We start from the raw sequence: 12,597 nt of genomic DNA, 5'->3' as shown, positions 1-12,597 counted from the left end.
TTCGTATAGAATTGTATCAACAAGTTTCTTCTATAATTAAATCTGTTGATAAATTTTATGAAAATAGTAAATATTTAAAAACATTGAATTGCGAAAAAATTTTCAAAATAATTGAAATGTTGCAAAGAATTTTATTTAAATTTTTGAAAAATAATTGAATTTTTGGCAAAAAATGTTGCTATTTTTAAAAATAATTGAATTCCTGACGAGATATTCATTAAAATTTATAAAAATAATTGAATTCGTGCAAAGTATTTTATTAAATTTTGTTTAAATAATTGAAATTTTGACAAGAATTTAATTAAAATTTTTGACAATAATTGAATTCTTAAAAAGGATTTTGAGATATTTATCAAAATAATTGAATTTTGGAAAAGAATTTCATTAAAAATCCTTAAAATAATTGATTTTATATGGGGAGAATTTTGTTGGTTATCAAGACAATTGAATTCTTTTGCAGAATTACTTAAAAATTATTGAAAATAATTGATTTCCTGCGACGAAAAAAATAGGGGAAATTTTTAAAATAGGGTACACGTTTAGGGGCCAAAATTGAAAAAAGGGAACTCTTTTAGGGAAATAGGGAACAAACTGTGAAGCCTGGATATTTCTCTGGGATGTAATTCTTCTGAAACCATATTGAACGTACAGCTTCCTATATAGTTATTTTGAACATATATTCGTAAAATCGAGGATAACCATAAATGTTCGACATATGGTGGGCCAATGCAAAATGAAGCTTTAACGGAGAATCATGTTTATGCAATATAGTGATTGCTGGGATATTCGTACAATGAACATGAAATAACACATGCTACGTGTGTCTAAAGCTCACAGGTCGTTGACATCGAGCTCTTCTCTATCCACAACTCGGTAGGGTCGTATATATACGAGGGAGGAATACAAGAAACCATATTATTATATTTCATATGTAATACATACACAAAAGAAATTAAGAATCATTACAGAATATAGAGAGAGAAAAGTAGATTCGAATTCATCTTTTCAAACAAAACCCTTTCTCATCACGTTAATCTTTGAAATATTTTAGGTAAATCTGTTGGAAAATCATTTTTGAATCAAAACAAAGCATTCATCTTTTCGAAGTTCCTTTCTTACCGCATCAATCTGAAGTATTTTACATATTCTAAATCTGATGTAAAATAAATTTTGAATCGAAACATTCATCTTTAAAAAATTCCTTTCTTATACCGCATCAATCTGAAGTATTTTACATATTCAAAGTCAGATGTAAAATAAATTTTGAATCGAAACAAAACATTATTGATTCTTATGATTTTCGATAAATTGCTACATATTTTTATTTTATTTATTCGGAATTAAAAAAATTGTTTTCTTAAATTGCAAACAGACGTGGTTTACAAATTACAAACAAACAGTTTCTCTGTGTTTGTACTCACCTCATAAACATTGGGATGCCAAACTTTTGTCTTGAAACGAATACTTGGTGGACTGTATGGATAATCTGGCGGGAATTTCATGTGTGCCTGTAAAAAAAAGAATAATTATTAGTAAAAAAAAAAATAAAAAATCTAAAAATTAACAACATAAATTATAATTGATATTTAAATTATTAAATATTATTATTTTCTTTTAATTTCTGCTTTATTAATAAAATTATTAATTATTTTTACATTGTTCATTAATATTCATATAATATCTCTAAAAAAACAAAGTTTTGGGGAGTTTATATACAAAATTTGAAAAATAAATTTGAAGGTTCAAAAAATTTGAAAAATTGAAATAAAAATAAATTTTCCCCTTTTCAACATACATATTAATCTTTCAATACATGTATTTTCTTTCCTGTTTGATTTCTCATTTATTCTTATTGCGATATTCTATAAGAGCTTTCGATTTGGGCAAATTGCCCGCAAGAAGTAAATTTCGTTTTCTAATGTACAGCTTGGGTGAAGCTTCGCCAACGGGACGCTATATTGATCGCGACCTGGTCATGGCCCAAATATCCTCCCATCCTCTGGGATCCCCCCTAGAGCTAACCTACTTTCATTTCCAGTTGTTCAAATACTACTTCTACTCAAATTCAACCCTTTTCCCTCCCACCCCTCCAATCTTTATAGTCTACATGTGCTTTTATCTCCGTGTGTACCCAAAAAAAGAGGGAAAATTTTTTTTTCATTCTTTCCGTTTGTTTTCATATAATTTATCAAACGAAATTAAGGGAAAAATCTGACGGACAGTCAATAACAAAAGTGTCAAAATTTCGTTTCTTAAAATGGGAAAAGGAAAATTTTTAATTTAATTCGCTTTAGTGAAATGCCTGAAATGTAATTTTTAACATTTCAAACAATTGAAAGAAGTATTTGAATAAAATTTACTCTCTAAATCTGAATCAGTTAAAATAACTATAATTATTATAGTAAAATCGTGGCTAACTTTTTGCTTCAGACATTAGTATAAAAAATAGTTAATTATTAGTAGATAATTACTAATTGTTTGTAAATTAATAACTAAAATAAAAATCGTAGCTAACTTTTTGCTTCAGCAATTAGTAAAAAAATAACTAATTATTAATAAATTAATAAATACAAAAATAGTCAAATTTCTCTAATTGAATTAGTTGACATAAATTTCAGTTATTTTTACACAACCTTTGAATTTAACTAATAATTAGTTATTAACTTTTTCATTAGTAAAATATTACTATTTGCATCAGTGACTGATTTTTTTTTCTATCAAATTATTTTTAACTAATTCAAATTTAGAGAGTACAATTTTTTATCTGTTTCCGAAACATTTGTTTCAGGTTTATGTTAACTAAATTGTTTCTTATTAACAGAAAATTGTAATTTTTATTTGAATGCAACTTTAAATTGGTTAAAATATTAAAAACTAAATTCTTTCATCCACAAAATGTATTTTTTCCAGTGTATTTAATTTTTATTTTATTTATTACTATATTTGTAATAAACTGTAAAATAAAATAAATGTAATAAGTAATTTATTCTTCCACTTAATTAAATGATATTTACAAAAAATTAAATAATAATAATAAATAAACGAAAAGAATAATTGGACTAAAGAAATATATTGCCACAAGCACACGTAAATGTGATTGTGTTGATATGACTTCGAATTACACTTTGCAATTCTATTGGACTATTAAATCTCCAGGAACTAATTACCAAACCGATCAGTGACACTTTGTCTTACGTGTTGGCAGTTTCACAGTTATATTCTGTATAAATTTCACGAAAAGTTTGAAATTTCAAATCAAAGGAAATACTTTTTTTTCTTAAATATTTTTTCCAAACAAAAAAAAAAAAAATACGCAGAAAAGAAATTTAGTTCATTTGAACGTTTGAAATTTTAGTGAAATATACGAGATAATATTTTTTCTAAGTAAAATATAAATTTACAGTACGTATTTCAAACAAGATTTTTTTTCACAATTTTTTTATTATTTACTATTATCTACTCTCTGTAATTAGTAAAAATGTTTACTAATTTGAAATTTGAATTAATGACTGACTTTTTGCTTTTTTAATTGGTAAATTTTACTGAATAAATTAGTTTCACTTATAAATTAGTTAAGAATAAATTAGTTTTACTAATTTATAATTAATTACTAATAATAATAGGTACTAATAATAATAATACTAATAATAATAAATTACTAATATTTTACTTAATAAATTAGTAGAAATAACAAATTTATTCAAATTTACTAATTCAAAAGCAAAAAGTCAGTCATTAATTCAAATTAATAAACTACATCATAATTTTTCAAAAACGTACGTTCACAAACAATAAAACAAAAGCATATATCAAAACGAAAAAAACATTCTATTTTTAAATGCATAAATAATTTTCGTGATATAAATAAATATAAGTTATTTACAGTTTCTGATGGTGGAAAAAAGTTTTTTTTATTTAAAAAAAAAAGCTGAATAATCTATGTCTCTGAGGAAAATTATGCAATTCAATGAAGTGCAGACTTCCAGGTCTTCAGATGTGATTACACATTTTTTCTTCTTTTAACATAAATAACATTTCTCATTATATACCTGTTTATCGTTATTAGATTTATATTACATTTAATTACAAATTTTTTCTTGTAATTGTATCCAATTTTTAATTAAAATTTCTATTTAACGTTCAATTGAATTTTTATAATTAATATTTTTACTTGATATATTCAATTAGATTTTTAATTAATATTTCTAGTTAATATTAAACTAAATTTTCAAATATTATTATATTTAATAAATAATTTCTTATTTAATGATTTAATGTTAACATTCTATATACCATATAAATAAAATTTATTTAGATTGCATTATAAAAATAGGGGAAAAAATTGAAAGTTTGTTTACTATCAAAACTGTGGGAGAATTTTTCAAATAAAGTCTCTATTCAAAATTTTGACCTCATTTTCAAAAAGACGATGACCTCATTCAACATATTCAATTCGCTCTAGAGTAAGAGCGACCGAGACATTTTCACGACCCAGTTGTCATGAACGGAATTATTTGAAAAACAGGAGGACCAATTTTTTTTTTCTTTCTTTCTTATATACAATGCTACATTTTTGATTCACTCTCTCTCTCTCCTTCTCTCTTTGATTGTAAAATATTGATATATTCAAATATATTCGCGATAATTGCATGTAAATGTACCTCAAATTATTATAATAATTTTAAAATGTCACAAGTTTCATTTCGGAAAAACCCTAATACCGTAATCCCTTCCTCAATTTCTACGACTTCCATTTCATGTAAGAACATTAATAGAAGACTGAGAAAAAAAAATATTCAATTTTTCGCAACAAAATATAATTTAAATTCACGCCATAATTATTTTTATTTTTAATTACATTCATAAAATATAGTTGTTAATTATATTATTATTATTATCATCAAAAACAAAATTAAACCTATGGGATTTTTATAATTTACTTTTATAAAAATTGACGCAATATTATTACAATAAAATTTGAATTTGAAGAAGAAATAAATAAATTTCGTTCATTTGAACGTTCAGGACTTTAGGAACATTTTGAATTCAATAAATTTTGCTTCAGTACTAATATAAATATTTTTATACTAAATTATTTTATATAAAATGCCAATATAAAAATTTCGAACTAAAAGAACAAGAACAAAATTACACAATTAGAAATTTTATAATTATTCACCTTTTTTAAACGTGATTCAAAATTATACAATTTTAGTTTTAAAACTAGTTTTAAAGAAGAAATCATCAAAAAAATATTCTTCTTTTCCCCTAAATTTTTTTATTATTATTTTTATGAACTTCACCAAAGTTATTATAAAAAATAAATTAACAAATTTAATAATAAATAATAATTTCATTTATACATTTTATGTAGATGGAAAAATATTCACAAGCAATTAAATAAATATATTGTATTTAGTTTATTAAAATGAAAATTTCAGTCATCCAAATTATTTCTAACTGTATTTTCTTTTGCGTTCGATTCATTGTGTAATGCACCTAATTGTTTTTTTTTCTAAGATCGACTGTCGTAATCAAGTTTTACGTAGGATGGCACAATCGAAGCAAAGAAATTCTTGTTAAAACTAAATATATTGTGTTTCTATTTTCAAACACTTTTTCTACTTAAAAAATTTTGTTTTCTATTTTAAAATATATACTTTTTCTATACTTAAAAATATATTTTCTATTTTAAAATATTTTTTCTACTTTAAAATATATTTTTTCTATTACTTCCTCATGGAAGCTTTATATACTTTACCGAAAATTTTCAAAATTGATTTTTCACTTTTCTTATACGTTGCCTGACGTCAGGAACTCAAAAATAAAATGAAAATATTTATGAGAAAGCAAAGTGTTCATAAAATACATTGGTGAAATTCAAAAACGTTTAGAATCAACGATTTCATAATTAAAATATTTTTTTAAGCAAATTTTTATTAATAATCGGTTATTTGAAGCAAATAAATTTTTGATTAAGAAAATATTAGTTTGTTTTTTTGAATAAAAATTTCCAAAAATATACTAGGTGAACAACAAATTTTATTCTTTTTGGTAGAAAAAAAATTTTCAGCTTTAACTTTGCAGCGGTTTTATTGTTATTGTTATTACTATTATTATATTATTATTAAAGGTAGATATTATTATTTTCAAGATTATTTAATTTCTTGTCAAAAATATGGACAGTATTTCTTTAAACTTATATATAGTTCAGGGAGGTGAATATGGAGAGTGGTTTAGAAAGCGGATTGCATATAGAAACGCGGGTAAAAAGCTTTTATTCGCTAGAGGTAGAAGTATTCAATTTACGACATAAAAAGCAATGACCAATTTTAAATTAGGTAACACAGGAGCCGTTATATTTCAACTGTTTTCGTACCTGAAAACTTTGTGTGTATACAGACAAAAAATAAATTCAATTTATAAAATGAAAAATAATCCATACGCAAAATTCAAAAACAATAATAATAATAAAAAAAAAATAATATTAATAATAAGAACAAGAATAATAAAAATAAGAATAATGAGAATAAAAATAATAATTAAATATAATAATAATATTAATAATAAGAATAATAAAAATAAGAATAAGAATAATAAGAAGAATAAAAATAATAATAAAAATTGATAATAAAAAATAATAATAATAATAATAATAATAATAATAATAATAATAATAATAATAATAATAATAATAAGAATAAAAATGAGAAAAATAATAATAAGAAATAATAAGAATAATAATAAATTACAAATAAAATAATAATAGCGTAAATTTACTTTCCAGTTATGATTAGAAACAATTTATTTAGAAAAAAAAGTAGAATTTAATTTATTTTCTCATTTTCTATATATTATATTATAGAAAATAAGAGAATAAAATACAAATTCTATTATTATATATTTATAATTGTGTACTTTGAAAAAGGACAATAAAAAATCGAACTGATATAATAAAGATAAAAATTCTCTAGTCACGAGTGCGACGAAAAAAAAAATTGAAATATGCACGAAAAAAAAATACAAAAACTAAAAGAATATTTGAGAAATCTCTATATTGTTTGAAATTATAAAATTAAATTTATTTTCCCAGTTATACACGATTTATATTAATTTTATTAATATAGACACGCATTATGTCTCTGACAAAATCTATAATTACAAACTCTCGTTGAATTTAGAAAAGGTCAAGGAACTCACTCTCGTTCAAGTTGTGTCTTAAATGGCCACAACTCGACTCTAAGAAAGTGAAAACTCCGATTCTCTCTCTCTCCACATTTAACAACAACAAGACCATCGCAGTTTTACTTAAAATATGTTACAAAAGGTGAAAAAGTAAATATACACCCCAGAGAAAAATTTTATTTAAACCAAATATATTTTATTTGGGTTAAATATAAACTTATATTTTTCTCAGAGCTAACTAGGTTATTTATTTGTTTTAAAGAAAAATTTTATTCGGTAGAAGGAAAAAGTTTACTTGAAACAAATAAAATTTTGTTTAAAGCAAATAAAATTTTGTTTAAAGCAAATAAAATTTTATTTAAACCAAATAAAATTTATTTAACCCAAATCAAATTTATTTGAAACAAATAAAAAGTCTAATTGGCTCTGAATGAAAAATATTTTTTACTTTATTCGATTATACTTGTCCATTATCAAATAAATATTTACTTGTATCAAATAATTTTTTGTTAAAAATCAAATAAATTGTATACTTGAACCAACAATTATGGTTCATTATTTAAATGTTGAGAAACTTACAGAAATATTAGAATTTATAAAATTTATTGCCTCGTGTAAAAAATAGAGAAGAAATAATACATTTTTTATTTTGTTACCATAAAAAACCTCTAGTTTTCCGTTCTTAAATTATTACAACAAAAAAAAGAGCATTTAAAATTCTGATCATTTTTTTTTCTCCCCGCGTGTATAATAATGTATAGGATTAAATAATTCGTAATGATTTGTTGACGATTTAACAGGCGCAGTTAGACCTTGCATTGACAACGAATCATAATCCGTCAAATCGAAGAAGGTCGCGCTTTAAACATAATATATATGGCGTAATCATTTATATTCCTGTGTGTATATATAGTTGTGAAAAGTTTTCGCGATTAAGTAACGAAAAAAAAGACTTTTTTTTCACAATAGAGCATCGCGGGATAAAAAAAAATGAAAATCATCTTCTTAATAATGTTATAGCGATTATTATAGCGAAAAAAGAAGAGAGAAAAAAAAAACTACTAACAATATTAAGAAGTATTTATTTTTTCTTGCTTTGTTTTTAGTTATAATTTAAGACAAAGAATATTATTTTCTGCGGCGAAAACAAAATTTTATTTAATCATTTTATTTATTATTTTATTGAGGTTTTATTTTTTATTTATTTTATTTTTTCTGAATTTTTTTATTTTATTAGTGTCAATTATATTATATATTAAATAATAATAATTGAATAACGGATCTCTAAATATTAATTGACGCCATTAGACCAAATAATATTTAAAGATCCTTTATTTAATTATTATTATTATTTTATTTTAAAAAAATTAACTAATATTCAATAATTATGATTTAAAAAAAAATTGTTTCCCTTTATCTTATATGGAACTCGAGATATTTATATTCAAAAACGAAAAATTCAAAAATTGTTTTCAAAATTAATATTTGTATTTATATTTAAAAAGAAATTAATTTTTTAAAGTCGTTTAAAATATAGTACAAAATAAAAAAAAACATAAAACAAATAAATAATAAAAGTATTGTTCTTAAAACCTTTCTAAAATGCAGAATCTCTTTGGGAGAAAAGATTTTTATCTCTTAAAATTATTATTCCTGCAGAGATTTTCACAGAGGTTCAATCTTCCCCACTTTCTTTTGTTTTCTTCTCTTTAGAGAACTTTTAAGGTGCTATTATTTTCTCTCCTAAAATGTATATAATTTTGTATACTAATAATAATAACGGTAACAAAAAAAAAATAACTGTAATAATCGTGAAAAAATGAAAAAAAAAACAAAATAATTAAAATAATTATAATAGAAAATTGTTAGCAAATTAAGAAATGAATTTAATATAAATTTTAATAATTAAATTCATTTTTTGTTAAAATAAAATAATTACTTTTTATTATGTCCCTGCAGTTGGCGTCGAAAAATGTTCTTTTTTTTACAAAACCAAAAAGAATCAAAATTTTCTCGGAAGATTTTAATTAAAAGAGTGCTTTGAAAAATTTTTTCACTCTCTAGGTGAATGAAAAAATTCAAATTAGTAATATTTTCGTCTATAAAATCCGAAAAAATAATAGTTTTCAACGCTAACTTCAGGGACATTTTTTATTAAATTATAGTATTCTCTAAATTTAAATTAGTAAACATTTTTACTAATTCAAATTTGGAGAGAACTAAAAGTAATAATGATGATGATAATAATAATAAAAAATTAATAATAATAATAATAATAATAATAATAATAATAATAATAATAATAATAATAATAATAATAAATAATAATAATAAAAATTATGAAAATAAAAGATAATAATTTTAACAGTAAAAAATAAATAAAAACAAAAATTACCAAAACAGTTAATAATTTATGGAGGAAAATTTTTGTTTTGAGAAAAAAAACCATAAAGCAAATAGCTCATCTTTTTAATAAACTGCGACTATTATTCACTTTAATCTCAATTAAATTAATATTAATTAACATTTTGTTGCATAATAAATTATTGGAAATTTCGATTTCGAAATTATAATACGGGAATTAATAATGTTTCAAATAGGACAATTAAATTTACAAGAAGCTTATCAGCAGGGGAAAACTAAATGAAACGTAATTAACTTTCCTCTCTCCTATTTGACTGCTCTCTCGCGAATGTGTTTTTTTTCTCGTGAGTGTTTCTCTGGGATTATTCATTATTATTTTTTTTTTAAAATGTTTTTTCTCTTTTTTCGCAAAACAAGAAAATTTAACGAGGTTTAATATTCAGCGCCTGATTTTTCGCACAGACATTTATATATATGTATACTTGTAACTTTTGTGTTTGTATAATATGTATATTTTTTGTCGAACTTATATCCTTTCACCAGGTGAGGCCAGACGTTCTCGCAAGAGAGATAGAGAGAGAGCGAACTATAAATATACGAATTGCTTTCCATCAAGTTAATTAATTAAAATCAAATTTTATATTATTAAAAGCGAATTTTACGCGAGTTTCTAATTATTTGTTAAACATCATTTTTGTACTTTTTTCGAATTTATTTTTATGAATGAAATTTCGCATTTTTCTTTCAGAGTGAAAAATTTTACTACTTATGTGTTTTCGTAGTAAATATTTTTTTTCTGCGTGTGAAAAAGGCGACATTATTGCGATATGAAATAAAAATTCCGTACGAAATGATATAATTATTGTAGAAATAATAATAAATTTACATAAATAATACTAATAATAATATTAATATGTCAAAAAATTAAAATATAAATTGCAAACAATTAAATAATTATAAATTATAAACAGTTAAATAATTCTAAATTAGCATTTAAATAATTTTAAATTATACTTTTAAATAGTTAATTAATTATAAATTGTGTGTAATTAAACAGTAATGACAAATTAAATAATAAATTATAAATAAGTGAATAATAATAAATAACTAAATTATAAACTATAAAGATCTGAATATTAATAAATAACTGAATAAATTATAAATAGCTGAATATTAGTAAATAACTAAATAATAAACTATAAATAACTGAATATTATTGAATAACTAAATAATAATTTATAAATAAGTGAATTACTACGAAAAAATGAAATAATTCTAAATTTATTTTTGAAAATAGTAAATTATTGCCTAATCCGAATAAAACCAAGGGATAAAAAATGTTCGAATGAGAATTATATTTCTACTCGGTAAAATGAAATTGAAAACAACTGCAAACGACTATTATTGCCTTGAAGGCGAAAACAAATCTACACCTTATTACAATAATTGGCTAACAAGTATCTCTCAAAGCTATAAAATTTATAATAATTAAATCCCAATGGTATCAATAATGAGGAACTTTGATAAGACAGAAAAAAACTATCATTTTTTCTCCAATGATTGTCATCAATTTAACTAATTTTTTAATTTTCATAAATTGCCATTGTTACTTTACAATATTTTCTTTTTGAATTTTAATAAAAATTCTTCATTTTTTAAAAAATATAATTTTTCTATAACAGTTTTTCTTTAGATTTAATTATTTGAATAACAATTTTTTCGGAATTTCTATATTAAATTATTTAAAACTTCAATACTTTTTGTTTAACAAAAATGTAAAAACTTATTTTTATTTATTTTTCAACAGGAATTAAAATTTCAAATAATTTCAATGAAAAACCTTTTGAAATTTAATTATTACTAAAAATTGCAACAGTAATTCTTCCAAAATTCAAATATTTTTTTAGAATTTTTATACTTTTAGTTTTGCTTCCTTTAAATTTTCAAAGAATTTAATTTAAAAATCTTTTAAAATTTAATTTTAAAGATGGAAAAATTAAATTCTTTAATTATAAAATTTTACAACATTTAAAATTCTTTCATTTTTTTAAAATTACATATTTTCGGGAATTCAAGTATATCTTTAAAAAATTTTAATTAATATTTTTCAAAAACCTAATTTTTTTAGAATTTTCAAACTAAATCTTTCAAATTTCAATCATTTTTGTATAATAAAATTTTATTTGCTTTAAATTTCGAAATACTTTCAATGTAAAACCATTTGAAAAATTTAAATTATTGAGTTTTTGAAATTTGGGTTAAATCTTTTAAAAATAATTGAATTTAAGAAAAAAATCAAATTTTTGAAAAAGTTCAAAGATAATTGAATCTTAAAAAATTATTAGAAAATAATTCGTATAATTAGTTTTTAAAAATATTTTAATGTAATTTTTCGAAAATAATTGAATTTCTTAAAAGAATTTTTGTATAATTTAAAAAACTATAATTAATTTTCTTGATGAATTTTAATTAAACATTTGAAACATGATTTTTTTCTCCAAAATGTTAAAAATAATTCTAAAATGTTATTTTTTTGTAAATATTTGAATTTTCGGAAATATGTAATTAAAAATACTTAAAATATTGAATTTAAAAAAATTAGAAGCTAATTTTCATTAGTTTTCATTTTTAAATTTACATCATTAACATTTTTGATAATTCAATTCTTTTCAAAATTTCAAATGAAAATTATTCAAAAGTTGATTTTCAAAAATTGTAACAAAATACTTAAAAAAATTAATTATTTTCAATTAAATTGTCCAAAATTTCAATTATTCAAAAAGATTTCTATTATAAATATATTTGAAAAATTCAATTATCTTAAAAAATGATTCAATAACAATTTTTGAAAGATTTGTTTATTTTGAAGAAGTTTGAAGTATTTTTGAAGTATTTTGAAGAAAATCGAAAAAGTCGCAAATTTTGAAAATTAATCGAAAAAAGTCTGAATTTTCTTAATTTCCATGCCAAAAAAAATTTTTTTCCTGACATTTCCCTGACTTTATTGACAAAAAATTTATTTCCCTGACTTTACTGACATGTGGCCAC

General features: G+C 21.5%; 1 protein-coding gene across 1 annotated transcript in view; it reads right to left on the bottom strand.

The window, feature by feature from the left end:
• Positions 1–12,597, bottom strand: part of LOC122501519 (ubiquitin-conjugating enzyme E2 R2) — a 40,276-nt gene that overhangs the window by 25,980 nt on the left and 1,699 nt on the right. The window contains exon 2 of the mRNA XM_043611051.1: positions 1,422–1,508. Within this exon, the coding sequence (XP_043466986.1) occupies positions 1,422–1,508 (87 nt within the window). The remainder of the gene's footprint in view (positions 1–1,421; positions 1,509–12,597) is intronic.

The sequence above is a fragment of the Leptopilina heterotoma genome, unplaced genomic scaffold, assembly GCF_015476425.1.
Source record: "Leptopilina heterotoma isolate Lh14 unplaced genomic scaffold, ASM1547642v1 Lhet_105, whole genome shotgun sequence".
NCBI lineage: Eukaryota > Metazoa > Arthropoda > Insecta > Hymenoptera > Figitidae > Leptopilina > Leptopilina heterotoma.
This window is presented reverse-complemented; position numbering and strand designations above follow the sequence as displayed.